Here is a 22,125-nt window from a genome sequence, read left to right on the forward strand (position 1 = left end):
CTCCATACTCATCTAAAAGACAACAAATTTATTCTTTTGTGTTAAATGTCCCATTGTCCTACCTCTGACTTCTGTTTCGTCTCATGGCCGCTGACCCCTCTCTGCTTTTTATTTTCCCCCACCCAGCTACAGATCTTTACTGTGAAAATACCCACAAGGCTTATCTACCCATATGTAGTGTTGCAGATTTTGATTATGCACCACCGGCATCACACCTCAGCAGGGTATATCCAAACATGAAAATTAATTCACAGCTAAATGCTGCTATATGCAGTCTGAGAGGGAGAGGAGAGGAGAAATCAAATGCAGGTTTACACTAGTGAACAGCTCTAGCATTTAGAAAGAGAGCCTAAAGGCAGTCAGAGAAGGCACTGCTCATTAATGTGCAAAGTAAATGGAACAGTTACTCCCCCCTGCCCCTCTGACCAACACACACATGCACACACACTTGCAGTGGTCATTTCAGTGCCCTTTGATTGTGGGGAATTTGAATGGACAAACAAAATTGACCTAAATAAAATAGATGTAAAATATTCCTTGAGCTGCTTAAAAACCAAGTTAATGAAAGAGAAGAATAAAATCAGCATAATAAGCCCAAACTGTAAACAGAGCCCAGCACTCAAAGGATCGCCACATTGATCAGTCTTAAATGAGAAAGTGCTCACAGTTTCTGTCAAACAAACTTATTACCTTAAAGTTGAAAAGTTCTCAACCAACTTCCTTCAGAACTTTTTTTTTTTTTAGTTTTTTTAAAACTCTCTCTGTGGAATCCAAATCAGGAGATTCATAAAGAGGGAGCTCAGTTTGACATAATTCGTCTATCTGCAGTTGTGATGTTTTTTTTGTGTTTTGTTTTGTTTTTTTTTTTACTAGTCATACTGTCCTTTTTGAATGTCTGCTATGAACTTTAGCATGAAAGTACTTGGGCATGACTTTGTCTCAGAGCAATGCAAATGGAATTGCCCCCTGATGGTTTGGAATGCACCCAGCTGGCCTTTAAAAGGTGATAATTGGAAAATACAGGATGAAGCCACAGTCAAAGTTGGGACCTTGTGTTAGACAGAGATGGCCATAGCAAAGATGGAGGCGAGAGAGATGAGCAGAGATGCACAAAACGAGAGGAAGAATCAAACGCATGAATACTCTGTTTTATGTTTTCTGTTTGTCTTTCTATGTGAATAGAAACTGTAGCAAACCGTGTCCTGCGATGTCTGTCTACCAAAGAGGTGTAAGTCAGAAAGACATATGGGTTTAAGGTTGCTTTAGTTTCATGTTGTCAAACTGCCCATTGGTCCATTTTACTGCTCCTTGATCTGTCCTGACCACAGAAATGGAAACACTACTAAAAATAAGTGACATTTTCAAGTATATCACTTTTATATGGCCATCAGTCCAAAAACAAAATGTAATATTTACTATATCATAAAGTCAAAAAAGCATCAACGTCTCACATTTAAGAGTGAACAAATGTCGTTTTTGGTATTTTCACTGTAAATGCTAATTGATTATAGAATTGTTGCATTTGCCAATTGACAAATTGATTATTTTGTCAATTGCAACAGCTCTTGTGAGGATGGGATTAGGATTCAGTCGGAAAGGCACATTTAGTGTGGTTGAGAGCTACCACAATATAGAAACAAATCCGAAGCACGATTGGCTTATTATTGCTGTAATGCTTAAATGGACTTTTATTATATTGACTACGATGCTCATAACAATTCATAACATTTAATTACATGTTGTGATGCTCCAACAATCCAATTATTTGTTTTTTAGTTAATGTTTGTGTGTGTGGTCACATCACAGGAAAAATTACTCAAAATATCACCGTAGAGGGGAAAGCTAAAATGCACGTCCTTCAAATTTATAAAACCTGACACAGCATTCCTTTACTTCTCAGGAAGGAAGTGCAGTGGGAAGGTCAGGAGGCCTATACAGGAGCTCTTCCCTTTACAAGGCTGCATTCAAAGCATTTCTTTTCTCCTCTGCTCGTGTTAGCCTAACCTAGTGTAAGCCTGTGCATCCGGTGTCCATTACTGTGTTCTCTTCTGAGAAAATGTGATGGTGATAAGGCTCTTTTGAAGTCCAGCTTTACTACAGGCCCTCTACAGAGTGACAAAGCCAGCAGCTAAGGGTGCTAAACTGAGGAGAAAACTCAGATTTCTTTACTTTTCCAAGCTCCATATTTGAGTTTCAAAAGGCCTGCATTTCTACTTTCATATTTGTAGATATATTCCCAATATCTTGATCACATGGTTCAGAGTCAGCTCCTCTGTTGGCACTTTGATAAGTATGCTTATTTATAAAATCAACAATTTTTTTTTGTGGATTAACAAACGTTTCCATATCATAACATTTCAAAAACACTTTGTTTTGACTGGAGTGCAGCCTAATGACCAGTCTGCAGCATGTCAACCGTCATGCCCCGTGTCGATCAGCAGACATTTCCACCAACAACATGGCAACGCCCATTCTGCATTCTTTTCAGGAAACCATTTACGAACTCCAAATGGAATATTCTTAATGACTTCCTGTACCTGATGCATGTTGTTGCTATCTGCTTTTCACCGACGAATTAGTGTGACGGCACTTGTCTTTTGACCTTGACATTGACGCAATTTTATTTAATGTGATTGCCAATGGTGCCAAATCTCATCTAAATGCCCTGTACTTGTGACACTCAATCGAAATTCCATATAACCGCAGTGTGGTTGACAAATATTCTCAGTTTTATTTGCTTATTTGTAGCGAGGAAGTTAGTTGCTTATATGCTTCGACTTCATTAAATCCGATCTTGAGTAGTTAATGATTAATTTCTTCCCTTTAAACCTCTTGATTGCCTGGCTGATTAGATATATTTCTTGTAAAGCATTATTTCTGACTTATGGTGAAATTAGTTGATGCCAGTTGAAAGTTAAAAGTGTGACACCGCGTTTAGTTTCCATGATCCTCCCAGAAAGGGAAGGAAGGGGCACTGGTGATTGCCCACCCCACCTCCAACACACCCAATACAGGCCAAGGTGAGGGTCCTGCTCTTTGCCTGTCACTTTCCACCATGTAGCTGTGCCTGTGTTTATGTTTCTGGATGTTTCCTCTGCGAACACAGCTTCATTACATTTGCTACATCATCTGTTCAGTGTCACTTCACCAGTAGACAATCATTAGGCATCATTTATCTCTTTCTACAAGAACATCCAGTAGTCCTTGAAATTCACCTCTCATTGTCTGTTGTGAAATATATCTGGAAAAAATATAAAAGCCCTTCCTTAATATATCCTTTTAAAAGCTAGTTGGAGATTGCAGTAGAACTTTGTTTGAATTTTTGAATGAAATAAGTTATTTTTGTTGCTGTAGTGGGTATTTTTGAAACACATAAATGTGCAATTTGTGGCAGAGAAGGCTTCAAGGAGTCTAAATATTGTAATATTATAAATGTAAATCTATACTTGGTATTGATGACTGAGGCCTGTTGGGGCAAGTTGTGGGCCCATTGATAGAAATGGCAAACAGGCAAATGTTTTTTGTTTTTTTTTTGTTTTTTTTTCCCCCCTCAGGAAACATGTTGTCTACTGATGTGAATGCATCAAGACAGATGATCTGACCCAGATTGGTACCACAACACTCAATGGTTTTAGTGTATTGGCAAATAGAGCTGATGACTCAATAGCTTTTGTATTTGCTTGCATTACATTGCCTGGCCTTTTATTGTGTCCACACCTGGAGGTAACAGCTTGGCTGGTTGGTTGAATTTCTCCACCAGTAGATCAGAGTCTTGAACTATAAACTCTTTTCCTCTCAACTGCATCACCTCACTCCTCTCCTCAGACAAGTCCAAGCCCCTCAGGCTATCATGTGGAACGTCTATCATACTGTGAAGAGACAGAGTGGTTTGTTTAAAATTTGTATCTGCTTGGTTTTGGCAGTGCAGTCAATCGGATGTTAATGGTCCAACTGATCTCTTTTGTTGTAGGCCACAAATGTGTTTTTATTGTTATTGGTTTTTTTCAAATCAAGCATCCTCTATTTCCAATGTTATATTAACACTATCAAACAGTTCTGGTCCAAGGGAATCCGGGAACACAGTGAAGAGAAGGCAGTGTTTCTAAAGCTCCTGCACTTTCATGGGGCTCACTGACTCATCAGTGGCTGTGTTGCGGTGAAAGCCGGTACAAGAATTCTCTCCATGTGGTGCACAACACCCGCAGCACACTGAGCTCCGACAATCTGACAATCCCAGCTTCCTATTTGCATCACTGCTTTTGCTACAGGAAATGTGTTGTTTATTTAATGATGTGGTGTGTAGGCCTGTTGTTGTGCAGACGATTTGCTAACAACCACCACCACCCCACCCCCCAAATTTGGCTTAACAAAGACATACAAGTTTGATGCGAGGTTTGAGTCTTCAATATGACTTACTCAATTCTCATTAGGATACTGTCATGCTGTAGCACAGTGCAAACATACAGTACAGAAATGTTCCTCTTCACATTATGTTCACAGTCAGAAAAAGCCCCCCCCTTCCTCACTATTCCATGCAGACAGGAAAGTCATGTAAGGTCCAAAGAGCTGACTAAAAGGGCTTTCTGCTTACAGTTCTTTTCATGTGGGGTGCGGGTAAGGGGCTGTGGGCTAATATAGGGGGTTGTGGCCTATATAATACTTCCTTGGTCAGATATTCAAGAAACTTCCTGGTGTGTCAGGATCAATCGGCTCTAAGCCAGTCTTAATTAAAGGCTTGGGGCTGGCCAGAAGTCGGGGGCAAAAGGCATCCCTGTTGGTTAGGAGAATGAAGTGCCTGTCATTTAAACACTATAGGGAGCATCAGCTTTATTATTTCAAATTCCTCCTTAATAGCTCTTACTGTTCTCAATGACACACACAGCAGTGACGGTTTAACTATATCCCCCCCCATCACCCCACCCCACCCCCAGTCGAAGTTTTAAACAGATTCATTTGTGAAGTAGATGCAGTTGCCATGTTCAGCCACTTGGTGGCACAGGCAACTTGCAGGGAGAAGATGAACAGCCATGACCCGGTGTGTGTGCTGTATGTTTGTTTGTGTGTGCTTGTGAGAGAGACGGTATGTGTTTTTTTGTTTTTTTTTTGGGGGGGGGGGGGGTTGGGTTCATTAATTAAATGGAATATGATCCAAAAGACTCTGTGCTCACTTATGACACATCATGTCCCACAAGAGAGGAAATAAGACAAATACCACAGATGTCCCTTTTTTCTCTGGCCTGTTTGTCTCTTGTTGTATTCTTCCTCCAAATCCAAAATGTTGGACAGACAGTGCCTTAGTATGTTTTGGTCTCCTGAGTGGATCCTTACAGTACACCCATCTGTCAGATTTTTTTTTTTTTTTTTTTTTTCCTGGGGTCCGAGGAGGGGTACGGGGGCGTTTTTGTGTCTGGGCCCGGGTGGGTGGATCGGTTGGGGCAGGAGACCAGACGCAGTACATATCACATCGGAAGCCAAATATCCTAATAGTCTGATCTACTGACTGATCTTCTGTTCCAGTAATATCCATATCCAGGCACACCCCAGCCCAGATTGTTCCGTGTAGCGGATTCTACACAGTGGAGACTTTTTTTTTTTTTTTTTTTTTTTTTTTGGTAAACAGACAAGGCTTTCCATTCCTTCCTTTATCTGTTTTTTTCTAACTTAACCAGCACTTTATCCTTCCTCAGCTCCCCCCTTCATTATTCTGCACCCCCTCTTTTCATTCATTTTTTCCCAAGAGGATCCTTGACACTTGTAGAGTCAACTAAGCATCATCTACTCAGCTCTGAGTCCAAATCCTAGTGAGTGGGGTTTATGCAGAAGTGAAACCATGCATTCTGCTTAAATGCGCTCCCTTGACAGTCAGCTTTGCGGGTGCACCAGCAGTTGTTTTACCTCAGATAATTAACTTAATGGAAGTTGGTTTGACATCCTGCAGCAACATCATCTCTTATGTAAATGTGAGGCGTTTATCATTCGGAGCAGTGAGAAGTGTTCTCACCTGCAGAACTAATACTGTTAATGCTTTCATATCATGAAGGGTTATGTAACTCTGCCAGCTGAAATGGAAAGTGCAACCTTGCCAGTCTTAATGCGTTCAGGCTCCACAGTGTCAGATGGTCCCAGTGATCCAGGGGGCTCAAGATGGCAATTCTGTTTTACAGTCCGGATATGTGTGTCTGTGTGCAGGCCAGGATATGCATGTGTGCACGACAGTGTTTCTTACATTAGGCTTCGATGTGTGTATCCATATGGTTCGGTAGTGACACGTTTGAATCCTGCTGGCCTTTTGCCCAATGTGTCTGTGTGTTACTGTCTTTACACTGAACCCTTCCCGACGTTGTGTATGTGTGTGGTTTTTTTTTTTTTTTTTTTTTTTTTTTGGTTTGTTTTTGTGTGTGTGTGTGTGTGTGTGTGTAAAGTTTATATCCAAATAGGTTTATATGAGGCACGTGACCTGTGTATGGCCATGTGACTGTATGGTCAGAGTTTGTATCACCAGCCATAGAGGTGGGGGGTTAATTAGTTATCCCCTGACAGGCTGTCAAGGAAAGATGGTCCCAGTACATGCTGGTCTCTTTGCTTTGTCATTGGTTGAGGGACTGCTCAAAAGTAAACACCCATCAATCCTCCCTGACTCCCTGTCTCTCTTTCTCCCTCTGCTGCCATTACAGACAGACCTGGTGACATGAGTTGTGGGGAAGGCTCCCCACCTCTCCTCCGCCTCTTTTCTCCCATGCACTGTAATCCTGACACCAAAAACCTCCCCTCAGAGAACAAGTGTCAACCTCAGAATAGAGCGTGCAGTCAGTACCCCCTTTTCCCCCCTCTGTTAAGCATGTTAGCGAGTGCTAATGTTGATGGAGGTGACAATTAACTATACAATGATCACAGTGATGGCGCTTGTGCTGCTGCCTCACAGCCTTGCTAAAGAGATAAGTGACTGATCTCAACACGACTGGGACTGGGCACATGACAGATAAGCACATAAAGGGACAGTTACTTTGGTGCACATCGTGTAAGCTCGCCTTACCAGATGTTCTGCGAGCTTTATGCTGCATATTTGACTTGCTAATATCAGCAGCCTATTTATAGTTCTTGTTGATGCTTTGAACCCTAATGGGATCTTAGTTAATTTATATGTAGAGTAATAATTAAACAACATAAATGTACACAAGAATCCTTTCTCTATGTTAAATGTTGAAAACCAAAGGTGATAAAAGATGCGATCCTAGGGAAGAGCTGAGTTTCCATTTGAATTGTGGAGGTCTGTGGGGAAATGCCAGGAGTTATGTTGGAAGACAAGAGACTTGCCTATTTGTACCATAGACCGGTAAGCACACAAGTGCTCATGATCACTTATGCTGCAGTTTCTGCTGACTTCTTTGCCAGGCACCCGTGGCTGACTCTGAAAAACGGGGGGAATGTTTTGGAGGCACAACCTGAGATAATGACCACCTCGCAACCCCCACTGTCAGCTTGTGAAACGACCCAAAGATATTTGCATGAAATAAATGAGAATCTTTCTCACGTCCAGCCCTGCCACGGCCAAAGGTTTACTGTCGCAGATGTATGCTCCATCTGGCCCTGTTCTCCTCATTTTTTAACTGTTCAGATGCACCATCACGGTTTATTCTTTATTATGGATGATATTTATCGGAGAGCACAATTTAATTTTTAGATTTTAGCATCTTGCTAGTGTAAGTGTAACTGAGAATTGATTCCAAGTGTGTAGCAGGATGCCAAAGTTAAAGAATTCTCATTAGACTGAACTGTCACAACATCTCCAAAGTGAGCCATACCTCTTTGTTTGTCCTGCTTAGGATTTCAGGGAATACAGGGTTGAAGGGGGTCAAGTGGTCCTCTATCCTGAGCAAACATGGACATGGTGACAGCCGCTGGGACAACAAACCTCCACGAGAACCAGGCTGTACTGCCAACACTCTCCACTACTAGCACAGACCCCCCCACCCCTTGCCCCTCAGCCCAGGGCTGTGATCCTGCATAGCCGGTATAATGAAGCCATATAAGCCTGTTATTTGCTGCTTTACGGCTTGTTTTATGAAGGTGAGCTGACAAGCAGCTCCCAGAATGGTTCCTGTCACTTTAACAGACAGCATTACCAAGAGAAAAGGAGCATTGGGGAGGGAGGGCAGGGCAGGCTGGAGAATGGGCCGTGTCCTTTATGTTAGTGCTGCCAGGGCTTTGATGGGTAGAAGTCTGGCTGCAGGCTATCACTGGTACATTTTACGTCTTCCACCTTTTGTCAGGGGGACATTATTGACGTTTGACCTATGTTCTTATTCCCACCTCCTCTTAATCAATTACCACATCGATCCATTAATCAGACAGGGTGATGGCCAGTGAAAGGGCCCGTGGGTATGTGTGAAGAATTGTGGGATAGGCCTCAGGCTATCGACGAGGAGGGCCTTTACCTGTGGAGTACACTGTTCAGCGTGTAGTTTAACAACTTGTCCTAGCCCTCACTTTAAATGTATCTGCAGTTTTTTTTTATGCACAAGACAAATAATTTTTCTAAATATGTTATACATTGCATTTCTTTTTTCTTTTTTACTTTTTTCAATAAAATAATTTTGCAGATTTCTTAAGTTGCCATTGTTTCACATAAATTTCTCTCCTTGGTTCATGGAACATCATGGACAGATTTCACATTACAGCTATTGATTTAAGGTATTGCACACCTAGCTATTTATGTCCCTCTTCATACTTATTTCGTACAATGGGAAACCAGAAATGCACAGTTGTTCTCATCCTGGAAGCTACCAGGGAGAAATCGGCAGGAAGCGTTCTTATTAATGCTGCGCTATTTAGTGTAATTTCTGAAACGCTGGCTGGAATATCAGCAGCCATTACACTGTCGCTAAAAAGAAGGATGCTTTTTGAATGAGAACAAACATGTTTTTGTTCGTCTGGCTGTTTCCATGGAGGTTATGCCGTAGCATAATTGTGTGTAGGGTCCAAACAGAAACAGATCAGACACACAGACAGCCAACAGATCAAAACGGAAGCTGCGGGAGCGGAACCCACCATGCTTTGATTAGGTTTGGTTTGGTTTGGGTTTGGTGTGTGTAGACTAAAGCTGTCACCCCAGTCCATTTTTGCCCTTTGCCAACTTGTTTGCCAAAACACGGAAAGATTTGGGAAAGAAAGTTAAAGAGAGAAAAGCTGTGGGCAGTTATTGTCCACCACCCCCCCACCCCCTCAGGCTGACTTGGGTCCAGCCGACAGTCACCCAGCTCTTGTGGGTTTAGTGAATTGAGAAGACACTCTTGTGTGGATTTTTCAATTCTTCAACATGTCATTTGGCCGGGAGTGCTATTGTCCCCTGCCCCTTTTCTCCCTGCTCCTTCTGCCGAGACGAGTCGTGTCATCCCCTCGTGATCAGCACTTTTGTTGCCTTTGTTTTTGGCCCTACCTCAGAAGTCCATCTTGTCTTTTATGTCCCTGCCTTTCATGCATAAGGGAACAGTTGTGGCCTGTTGTGGGGCTGTTCCACTGCATTTCCACCAGTGGGGTTTCCTTTCATTCTCTTCAAAGTACTACAATGGGGCTCTGAAGGCCTGAATGGCCAATACAGAGTGCACAATCCTACAGAGCCCGCTCATTTTGTTTTGCCAGAGTCAATAAAAATGCTAAGTTAAAAGCTAACCCCCTTATGCCCTCCTCGAATGGAGTGACTTGTTTGACCTTTTTAAGTCCCCTCTCAATTAACTTTTAAAGATAAATTCATAGATTTTTTTTTTTAACAGTCAAATCATCAAGATTATTTGCTGTGCACATTTCACTGATGTTATATCATTCATTTCTTTATTTCAAATTAAATGAGCCCACACGGCTACTGAACGATCAGTACCTGATCTGAATGGATTTATAAAGTTGTCTGTGACTAAGTACTCAAGCGACAACTGCCAGTCATCAAAACCAGGCTGTTTGTGACCCTTTCAAATGGCTCTTGCCTCCTTTACAATCTGACTTTTGCCTGTCCGGAGACCTAGATAAAAACGTCTTCATTCGTTTAAGGGGGAATGGGATTTAACTAGTTTTATGTGGAGGGATGTGGAGGGATGAGGGATTGGGGAAGCGGGTGGGGGGGTTTGCAGTCGTCTCTGGGCATTACGGCAAAGGCCTTACATAAAGGCATTGTGTGCCGATTTGTGAGCTGGGAGAAAGCCGGGGACTTTGAGAAGGATTACAGGTAGACAGACATTGGCTGCTGAAGATAACCGCCATGACTTCATCCTCATTGTGTAGATTAAGGCATAAAACCCAAACTAATGAGACTGGAAAGGGGCAGGAGACATGGATGGGAGGATGAGTAAGGGGTTTTGTTGATGTCCCTGGAATTAGCTTTTTATAGAGAAGGATAGGAAGGAGTAGGGTCAGTGATGAACCAATCTGATGATGTATAAAACATGCACACACTCGTCTGTGCCAAACAACAAATGCTGAATTACGTTAAATGGTTTAATAATTAATAAATCATGATCTCCTCTAAGTATAGGGGCAGCATGCTGAACTTTTATGATGATAAGGGTTAGGGTTAGTGTGGTGGTGTTATCTTGGTAACGCACTACAGTCAGTATAGTTCTAATCAACAAAATGTCAGCAGGTTCACTATGCTATTGTATGTCCTGGTCATCTTTGGCCAGCCCACAGTAAACCCCCCCCCCCACCTGATCTAATCTGGAGAGGGACGGATTGCTCATCCCAAATTCCAATTTGCTAGAGGGCAAGCAATGAAAGCAGGGGGGCAAGAAAATAGAAGCAGTAGAAGAAAAGTGTTTGATTCCTTCCTTTCCCTGTCTTGACTGTCTCTGCTTAATTTTTCAGCATTTCTCTGCCATCCAATTGTATCTTCAGACCTGAGGCAGTGTGAAAAAAAAAAAAAAAAGAAAGAAAAAAACCCATACACATACAGTAACATGCTGTGAGGAAGACCCTGTGTGGGGAATGTTTCAGCTTGGTTTTTCATTCTGAAAAACAAACAAAAAAAGTGTCAGACAGGCAGGTGGACACGAAGCTAGGTAAATATTGATGACTTTTTGACCATTTCATTTTCCGCCCGCAGACAGCTTTCTCCAGACAAAGGCCCCGTCAGTGCTTCACCAATATCGATTTCCTCCCTACTCTTTATTCATCTTTATTTTCACCAAATTTAGTCTGAAATCTTAAGCACCATAGACCACAGATTGTAGTTTACATATTTAAAAGAAATTGCTGATTATCGTGGGGTAGAAACACAGATCTTTAATTTTGTGCATTTTAGACACAGCTTCTGCCTTCTCCACCATGCTGATATAATTGTGGAAATCTACATATTTAGAGGGAGGCTATCGTGGGGGCCTGTTTTCAAGTGGGCCACTTGTTATCTGCTGTAATTCATGTGGTAGGATGAATATTACCACCTGAATTAGGCCATTATGCTGCCAGGTGGAGGCCGGCAGAGTTACAGGAAATGTTAATCATCACGTCATGATAATGAAGCAATTACTACAGGCTATTTCTAATACATTTATTTACTGCCAGACCACAATCACCGATTTTATATGAAATTAAATGTGTATCTAATAGTAATATATTGTGTGCTGCAGCTCAGAAAGCCTAGTCTTTGGCGTTTAGATTGTTTGCTCATAATTTAATGTATTTAATCAATCACATACAAGTGCCCAGGCCACAGGGTAAACACTGACTGTGAATGATGCAGTGGTTACTGAAGGACGTAACATTGATATTAGATTACTTTTTAAATACAGTCATCCAACCTAGATACATTCAATTTAATGACAACTTTGGATTATCTCACATCTATACGTGGTATTAAGAGTAGCTCTGTGATAAACTTGCATGGTCACAAAACCCCCCAAATGTGAGATGCGTAATCTGAAACAGGGTTTAGGTGTTGTGTATGTCTGTCCCTCCCGCAGTCTGACATTTCTTAGTAACACCATATTACCTGTTACCTTGGGAAATATGGGCGACCCAGTCTGGATTACATGACAGGGGATTTCAGAGATAAGGAGATGAAACTTGGGTGGTGAAACGGGAGCTGAATGTGGCAAAACTGTACATCAGTCAGATAGTTGTCTGAGAGTGGTGGAGATAAGATGTGAAGTTCAAGGATATGCAGTTCAAGGTAGATTTATTGTAGTTAAGCAGCACAGAGGAACTGACGGGGGATGTCAGATCATCAGAGGCTATTCTGTTGAATTGAAGATCAGTTGGTACGTCTACACCAGCGAACTGCTTTGTCCAAGATGCTCGTTGATGTCAGAATCTGCATGTCAAATGCTGCTCAGCCACAGAGGAGCTGCTACCCAGTTTATAAGAACAAGGTTTTTTTGGATATTCCTGGTAACTACTTGTTAGACAGCAGGGCCAGATATGGTGGACTGTATTGTGTGGACTGGAAAACGACTGTACGTGTCTCAGGAAGGCCCATGTCTTGTCTAACACACAGCTCACCACATTCCACCCCTCTGCTTCCCTGTCCTCCCCCTTCAGTGGCACTACTGTAGGCCTGGGACTGCTGTTGCCTCTTAGCTAATGAGAACCAGTCCTATCCAGCACCATATAAACCCCCTAACACACACTTACCTCTGATCTCAGACCAGTAAATGTTGTCACTGTGGCCAGGTCCCACCACTTTACAGCTGCTAATATAGCCACACAGCCCTGTGTTATCATAACCCTTGATGCTAAAAAAAAAAAATGTTGAGGAGAGGAAAAGAAATTGGTGATAAAGGTGCAGTGCCATTTGCGAACTGTAAAATATATAGAACATGAGTGTATATACAGTGATAATAATGGGAAAATATCATCCAGATGTGGAAGGGTGAAATAAAAATTCCCAGCTTGTGATATATTGTGATGTTAATCTATATCTACAAAGTGTTTTTTAGAAGTGACCATGCTAGTGTTGCACTCACCAGATGTGCCTACAACTGATCAAAATGTTGGTACTAACTGCGTGCCATATTGTGAAAAATTAATTTGCCTCCTCCAGGTCAGACATTGAAATAAGGACATAAAATATTGACTGCTCCTCAGATTTTCTCTTTTTCTGCAATATTCCATTGTGATACTTTGACATAGTGTGTGACATTAGTAGAAGGAATGACTGTTACTACTGTAACTGTAGTAAAATCTGTAAATAATTATATATATTAATTAACAGACAAAAACCTTGCAAAATGAGTGAAATATGTGGGCTTAAGTATGGAAAGTGTAAAATTAGATACCCATGGGGGTTAATATGAAGTATAAATGAAACATATTTATCACACTGACAGTCGACAGAAGTGTTGGGCAACTGAACTGATTACTGATTAATCTCTTATGTCATTTTTCAAGAGAAAATGCCAACAGTCTGTAGTTCCCGCTTCTTTGTAGTGAGGATTTTACTTCTGCTATTGATGTGTTTTATATTAGCATACACTGACCATCTGTGACTTTTGAACTGTTGGTCAAACAAAAGAAGACATATTAACATTTGATTGATTGAGCTTATTGCCTCAGTAAGGCAGGACCTCCTTTCTAGAGTGATGTTGGCGTAACAGTAACTATCCATGTAATGTCAGCGCCGACACTGATGGGGCTGTGTTCCCCATTTCCAGTCTACTGGCATTATTAGAAACACAGTTTTATGGTGGCTGTCATGTAGCTTCCTATAATTCACGCTTGTCTTACATGTAAAGCATCAACATTGAGCATTACATGAAGTTGACTATGTAATAAATGGAGCCCAGTGCGCCTTGACACTCCCTTTTGGAGGTGGCCAATATATCTGAACAGAATACAAAACAACATCAAGGCAAAGTCATCTTTATGATCAATGCTGTTATATGTACAGGACATACCGAGCTACCTCTTGTATTAACTTCTATAACAGGATGAGAAAAAAAGTCCCACCTGGCCTATCTGCCTCATTCTGTCTTTACCCCTTTTGTTACCGGTTAACTGTAAAACTATTAAAAAGCAGATGGAGGTAGAGTGGCATGATTAAGGTAGGGAGGTGCATATACTGGCCTTTGCTGTCTTTCTGTTTTGTGTTTATTTTTTTTGTTTGTTTCTTTTCCTTTTATCATGGAACCTACTCTTAAATTATTGCCATCATCTTTTTATACTTCAGTTATAACAAGCTATATTTGCCTTTTAAGTGAGCACTTTTGAACATTTCCCCCTGAGCAGTGCGCATTGAATAGACTGACCTCAACAACCCTCTCATTCCCCCCTACCACTTTACACCCCCACTTTCCTCATCTTATCCACTATTTTCCATTTTCAAAATTTCTTCTCCATCAATTTAGATCCTGTTTTTGTGTCCCTAAATGACTGTTAGCTGTGCCTTTTTTGCATGGCGGTGAGCCATGGTCCTCTCTCCGACCTTTATCATGTTTTCTCGCCAAACCTTTTGTGAGTACTGTCCCCATCTCAAATACGCTCTGTGTACCTGGAAGCACTGAAGTGCTGGAAGCAATCTGAACTGGTTTTAACTGCCTGCTCTGACCGCAGCATCTCAGTTAAGATTAGGCCTTATTGGGACTGGAGGGCATGTGGAAGCGTAGTTGACAGGATTAATTGGCTATTGAAGTCACTTTAGCTCCTTTTAAAGAGAGCAAAAGACAAGAAAAGAGAATAATCGCCCCCATCTTTTTTAATAGAAGAAATACCCCTCTTTCTGTCTTTCTTTTGCCAAAAAGATGCCTCAAAGGGATTCTTGTGCCCAGCGAGAGTTATTGGTGGGAGATGCTGTTTGCTCTCTATAATTACATATATGTGATCCTAAACATTTAGCTATTCAGAAGGACCAATTGTCTCCAGATTGATGGAAAGAATAATTAAGTCGCAGTGTGCAGTGATTGTGAATATTGGAGTACAGTTGGGTGGGTGTGTACATGTATATGGATGGGAGGGGAGTACTATGCAAACCGATATTGCTTTGTGTTTCATCATTTTGTGTGTGTGTGTGTGTTCACAAATATGCAGGAGCTGTGAGCAAGTGTGTCAGATTGGTAAAGTGGTACTTTTATGCACATTTTATTGGATTTATTTAAAATTTATTTATTTGAAAACTTCTGAAAATGGAATGACCACCAAAATAAAAATATGTATTATTGAGGTAACACTTCCATCCTACATACATCAAACTGTGTCATATTTTATGGTATTACTCACAAAGGGATTGTTTTAACACCCCTTAATAATAAATAAAGAGGAAAACGTATGGCTTTCCTCTTTACTAAGGAAAATCACAAAAATCTTCATGCATGGTTGTTCAATGAATGTTACAACCTCGTATTTTGTCATTGACATTTAAAACACCATCTTAAAATATCTGTAATTTTTTCTTTTTGTTGTATGTTTTCTGTAGTTAAAAAAAAATACAGAATTTGACCTTTAAACCCCCCCCACAGGAAATCACAGCAGCTGTCTGTCCCAAACCAAAATTTTTCCCTGACTCAGCTCGGACTCTTGCTGCCCCCCTTCACCCGCACCCCCACCCACCTCCCACCTCTTGCCTCTTACTCATTCACTTTCTGTCCTGCCTAGATATTCAGCAGTGTGGCTACATTAGCATATGAGTGGCTTAGTGTTTGGGTGAGTTTGTTCTCACCAAAGAGTGCCAAAGCACAGGTCAACGTCTCTCATCTACTTCAATGAATAGCTGAAGGGCAAACAGAACTCCCAAAATGAAACGTTTCCAGACTTTCACTCTAGTCTGGAGGATGTGGCCTCCTTCAGGATCTTCATGTATAATGTAAACACTGTAGATATTATAAAGATGAATACAGCATCAACCTTTTAATCAGAGGTTGCCCTTTCTATTCATACTTGTAGTATGCATGAGTAATCTGTGCAATCATTACCTTGTGCTTATGTATGTTTATGTTTTTGTTGAAAGGGAGAGCGGTTGGCTCCTGCCCACAGTCTGGTGGTTGAATGCTGAAGCATGGCGCCCTCACCATCATTCTGCAGCTCCCTCACTGCGCTTCATACCCCGCAGGGCAGTTCTCTACTGCCCTGGCAATGATGAGCGAAAATTGAGGAAACTGGCTTCGCTGGATGTCGACTGTGCCGTTTTAGACTGTGAGGATGGTGTAGCCCTCAGCAAAAAGGTACATAAAGACGCACATGTGTAAACTGCACGGAGCTTCGTTTGAACAGGTCAGCAAGGAAACGCAAAGACGGAGCGCACAGCTGTGCTCCAGAATGATTTTAATTCCTTCTTCCTTCAGACAGGTGCTGGGTCTTAATCACTGAAAGGAAAACTACCTAAGTGACATGCTTAAAACAAGCACATTTCACCCCATTATGGTGGCATAAAGGCACTGGAGCCCCCTATCAGAGTCCTTTAAAACAAGGTGACCATGTCCCACTGGGTGAGCAGCGGGAAAGCACCAGATGCAGCAGGTTAAAAGCATTCTCTTCCCCACCCACTCGACCTCCCCATTGGCCCTCATGAACTGCCCATGAAATTGTGATTGGAGAGCAGGATAAAGAAGGGGCCTGGGTAAAAAGTTAACTAACAAAGGTTTTTAAGTCATGATAATAAAGATGATTGATATGGCTGGAGGCTGTTCCTGTAGTAGACAAAGACAATAAGATGATGCCCTGTGTGACTGACAGGCCAAAACTGTGACCCCACGATGGTGCTGGTGGATGTCAGCGCTTCTGTCTTTATTACATTTTTTTTAAGGAGAAAATGTGGGGAGGAATGTAGCACTGAGGCAGCCATTGAAGTCTGAGGAGCTCAGCATGTGACAGGTTTATGTCTCAACAAAAATATCCAGCAGCAATCCACTTATTTCATCCGTCAAACCACTTATTTCACATAAAATGCACACTATTTTCACCTTTTGTCTGAGTTTTTAAGAAACAACTGGAGTTTCAATATAAGATTCACATTTGGTTCATTTACATGTTTTTCCTGAAGAGCATTGTGATTGACCCTTTATATGTTATTATAAATAAAGGGGGAACTTACATTAGCTACAGGACAGCAATGGTTTACCATAAATAAGGACTAATTTGTCTCAGCTGGCTGGCTGGCTACTCCTCCTGCCGGTGGAATTCTGAGTATTCAGAATCAAAATATCTCTAATAAACGCAGAGAAATAGTGCTATACCTCAACTGTTTTCTGCCTTTATAATCCCATTTCTTTTTTCTTCTCTGAGCCAGCTCCATCAGTACTGTGTGGTATAGAGCATGGCACCAGAACGGATTTCAGCTATTCTTTGCTGCCATAGTCTGACACAGTGTCCCAAAAATCCTGTAACCTATTATGTGTAAGCCGGGTCATACTGTGTAATATAAAAATTAGTTATTTACCAAATAACAAAATGTGCCTTTCCTACTGGCATCCTTTCTACACTTCCCACACTCTCAGCTTCCTTCACCACTGTGGCAATTGGAAATCCATGGGGGTTGTTGTGTAGTTATACCTTCCCTTAAGATATTTTTTTTCCTGATGGATGAACAGTGTGTGTTTGTGTGTGCGCGTATGTGCGATAGTTGAAATTAATACTACTTTGTAACTTTATTTTGAAATCCATTTGGCATAATCATTATTTTTTTTCTTATTTAATGCATACTTACATTTACTAAATATGTAGTTTACTGTCTGAATAGAGGTCATAAATCCTCGTACGTTCTTTTTAATTGTAAATTGTATTTAGCCATGTTGAACACTGTATTGAGGAAATATTTTGTGTTCATGTATATGCGAGTGAGGGAATAAGGTATGTCTAAATTACTTCAGCAAGTCATTTTTGTCATTGTAACCAAACATCCAATGTGTAAAGACTTTGACTCTAAAGACTCTAAAAAATTAGAGCATTGTTATTAAGTATGATGGACATAGAATTAAAATGTTATGAACAATAATGGTAGTTAAAATTTATGCATAAAAAAACCCCAATGCAAATTTGCAGCTGTTAATATGTGCAACTTTGAGAGGAAGAAGTTTGGTTTTAGAAGCTTTTTTAAAAACGGCACAGTTCAGCAATAGGAAATTAACTCGTGAAATCTCAGAGATTAAAAATCACATCTGAGTCTTAATAAATTTGTGCACTTTTTTTTTTTTTCAACTTCCTAGAAACAGGCCTAGGTGCCCCAAAGTAGTACCTTGTGGCACACCTTTTGCTTAGTTAAACTTGTGCAGCAATACATAGTTTTTTATTTCCAAGATAAAATTAAAATTGAAGAATGTGTGCTGTCGCAGACCAACAGTTTTGTGTTTGTCAGGGAACATGTTCTATTCACCTGGCTAAAAGCTTTAATGTGATAAATTTATATTGCTCCCGTGAGCTCACATCTGTCCTATGCATGATTATCATTTGCAAATCTGAAAGGAAATGGTGAGACTTTGCTTTTACAGTACAGTGTATACATTAGCTGTGACTATATTCACCATGACAACAGCTCAGCCGGTGCTGTGTGTTCGCCAAGAAATGCCAGACTTCAACAATGGAGTCTTAATGTATGGTTGGTGCTTTCAGGGATAGAGAATGACAGCTAAGAAGAGAGTGAGCTTGCTAAATGCCATTCTCAACCACAAGACAACAATAGGTGAGGTGAAACGTGAGGTTAGTTTCTGAGCATGCATGGATAGGCCTTAAATAGGGCTACTGCCCTGACCCACCCTCCTGTTATGTGTTCATTAATGTATTCTTTTCATTATCTTTCACCTTCACCTTAAAACAGGGAAGGATATTCATGACAAAAAGGTGCACAATGAAGGTTAGTGCCCCCCCCCCCACACCTCCTCCTGCTCTTGAAAATTGAAATCGAGGACTGCTGGCTTTAATTGCCTGCTGCTTTGACTCTGGAAATGTCTATGCTCCATCTTGGAGGTAATGTTGACTGCTTCAGAGACAGGAAGATGATAAAGGGAGTAAAGGGTAGGAGCCTCCCAGAGCTTGCTCACTGTCACCACGGACCCAGAGGGGAGAGAATAAGGAGGGGAGAGGGGAGGGAGGACAAGGCTGACTGCTCTAACACTCTTACACATATCATCATATCTGTATGATCAGTGGGGTGGAGGAAGAGGGAGGGCAGGTTGAAACCCCGGAGCGGAACTGACGGCTACACCTGTCCTCTCTCCTCCTCTCTCCCTTGCCATCTTGTTCCCTCATTGTCCCTCTCTCTCGCTCATCTCCCCTCTCCAGGGTCCTCAGGGTTAAGATTGTTTATCTCTCCCTCATGTTCTTTCTCTTACTTAGTGCCCTGTAGTCCGGTGTTCCTCCTGGTGTTTCTGTCTCTCCCTCTCTTTTCCCCACATGGGTCCCTCCATCCTCCCTGACTCCCCCCTGCCTCCCTGCCATAGAGATTCTCTCCTAATCCCTGGAAGTTTGGAACTAATGAACTAACTGCTGAGCCACTGCCACGGAGCTTGGTCCCAAACTATACTGTACTTCACACTCGATTTCCTCTCCAGATGGCATGGTGGCGCAGCCGGCACGACGGGGTGCGCCTCTCGCGCACAAGCGCGTGCCTACAAATGCACACGAGCACACAAGACATGCAGAGCACAAAGTTGCACAGAGACTTACGTCTGCGCATGTAGACATGCAGGCAAACGTTCACACACGCACACATAAACATGCAAGTGAATACACAACACGTTTCAGTTGGCAGGAAACTGGACATCACTCAAGTATGACGCACTGGTATCCTGAAATCAGCACAGAACAGAACTAAAGCCATTTGTCAGCATTTAATAAGTTCATTCACAATATGTTACTCCCTAAAACATCCACTGTTGGTACCGATCAGTATCCTTAGTGGCTTTTATTGGACCCATCTGGAAGCCATATTTTTGTCTCGTGTGTACATGGGTGTCATTAAAACTGCCCATCAGTTTTTGTAGTGAAGTAATATTTGGAAAATGACTTTCTTTGATTTAAAATAATAGGATACAGACAGTATGTCATGAAGTTTAACGGTACTGTATTATAATACAAGAAAGCCATAAAACCACATCTGGCCTATTGAGCTGATCATGTTATGTTTATTAATAGTCCTATTTCAAATTCTTTAGTTTTTCGGGGAAATTACGAACTGTTGACAGTGGTGGTTGACTGATGCCCTCTCTGCTTCTCCACCCCTTATCCACCGTTTCAGGGATACACCCCTCTGGCTGCAGTGAGGGAAGCACAGAGGCCACATTGAGTGCATGAAATTATTATCTTCACTCCATTGCCTTTTTTTTTTTTTTGGATGTAGTGCAGTTGTTGTATGAGCAATGTTCTATGCATGAACTGTGTCTGACACCAGAGATTTTCAACTTTACATAAATTATGCAGCCAACTGTCACCTGATACATGACCTCAGTTCAGTGCTCACTGTGTTATTCCAGAGGACACTGAAGAGATCTGCTCTCCATTTAAGTGCATTCAAATGGCTAAACTCTTGACAGAATGAACTCTTGGGAAATTATGTTAGCCACTTGAATTATGAATACTGAACATTTGTGCCAGTATGAGTGTGCGCGCGTGTGAGTGTTTACATCCCCGTATATACGTGTGGATGTGTGTGCTCAACTTCTTGGGAGACCCATGAGACCTGAAAGAAACTCCCAGTCAGGCTGCCAAGCTTTGCAAAAGGGCTGGGAGCTGCTCAGCCAGAAAATGGACCCTGTTCCAGCCAAATCAGAAAGACTTCAATTCCAAACTCTGTCTACTGTCTGTCATCGTGTGTGTGTGTGTGTGTGTGTGTGTGTGTGTGTGTGTGTGTGTGTGTGTGTGTTAAACCAAGACTATTTAACTAGTGGCAGTGCAGTGGCAACAGGAGCCTTTACAGCCACAAGTGGTAATTACTCCGGCTGTGTTCAGCTTTGGGAACAAGCGGTTAATGATACAGGGGACATCATATCTCCAAACAGCTCATGCACAGGAAATAAGAGCCTGTCGATCACTCTGGCAAGAAACGCAACAACAGCAATCTCACTGTCCTCTGCTGTCTACTCGATTTTTGAGCCAATCTAACTGATAAGAAGTGGAGCTACCAGTTGCAGTTGTGTGCTGAAATATAAATGCTAGGAACTAGTATCTTCACCTGTTCTGAGACAGTGAGGATAAAGAGAAGTTATTTTTATAGGTGGCTTTCTTAAGACCTATTTTAATTGAAGGCTGTAACGAGTTACACACTTTGTACCAAAACGCTTGTTACAAAGTGCAAGAAAAAGCATTTGGGATGTGGCGTGGAAATGAAAGTGGCTCCATTCTCTATTACAAGTTAGTGTGCCATCTAAATCATATTGAGGCTGCTACTTAAATTGTTGCATAGTGTTGTGTGTCAGGTATCATTTGGAGTCCTTTGGGTGGGTACCACAGGCGAATGTGAGGTCTCAGTACAGCAGAGAGTGATGACAGTGCTGTGATGAGCATTCATTACTTCCAATCAAGGAAGGAACAGGTCTTCTCTTGCACACAAAGAAAGTAGGCCTTTTAAAGAGTAAAAGCTTAAAAAATGATTTCCATGTTTTAATCATCTTTTTATTTTAAAATAGAAGCTGTAGTTCTCGCATATTATATTTCAGCTTTCTCATTCGATTTGTCTTTTGAAACACTCCCTTTTGCAGCAACTCCAGATACCATGGGCAAGGAGCGTGAATTGAGGTTGAGTGAGGGTTTAGAAAATGCTGAGCCGTGGAGAATAGAAAGATCTTTGCTCCCTCTCTCATTATCCTGTTACACTCTTATGTTTTCACTGGCAGAGCTGCTGTCCGCACCGCTCTGTGCTACGTGGGCTGTGCAGTGCACCCAACACTTGGAAGAGTAACCCTAGTAAGATGAGTGATGATGGAGAAGGCGACAAGGAGAGGAAAACATGAAAGAATGGGCAGGGAAGAGGAATGGACCAGATGTGGGTGCACGAGGGAGACGGGGGGGGTGGCTATGTCTTCATTTTGCATCTTAATATATCTTCATTTTCTGTCAAAATGGCAGCGAATGAGAAGTTACCTAGCTATTACAATCATTTTCAAATGATTTACTACTTCACCTACTAAATCAGTATGTAGAGGATATAGACTAAGTTTGATATTTGTGAATAATTTCAAAACTTGGAAACAACAGTAAAATACACCTTTTTAAAATAACTAT

General features: G+C 41.6%; 1 protein-coding gene across 3 annotated transcripts in view; it reads left to right on the forward strand.

Annotated features, from left to right (window-relative positions):
• Positions 1 to 22,125, forward strand: part of clybl (citrate lyase beta like) — a 52,105-nt gene that overhangs the window by 12,062 nt on the left and 17,918 nt on the right. For all 3 annotated transcript variants that reach the window (XR_003842369.1, XR_003842368.1, XM_029530692.1), the window contains exon 2: positions 15,923 to 16,136. Coding sequence is in view for 1 of the 3 variants with exons in the window: in XM_029530692.1 (XP_029386552.1) it covers positions 15,923 to 16,136 (214 nt within the window). In the remaining 2 variants the exon portion in view is untranslated. The remainder of the gene's footprint in view (positions 1 to 15,922; positions 16,137 to 22,125) is intronic.

Source organism: Echeneis naucrates, chromosome 21 (genome assembly GCF_900963305.1).
Source record: "Echeneis naucrates chromosome 21, fEcheNa1.1, whole genome shotgun sequence".
Taxonomy (NCBI): Eukaryota; Metazoa; Chordata; class Actinopteri; order Carangiformes; family Echeneidae; genus Echeneis; species Echeneis naucrates.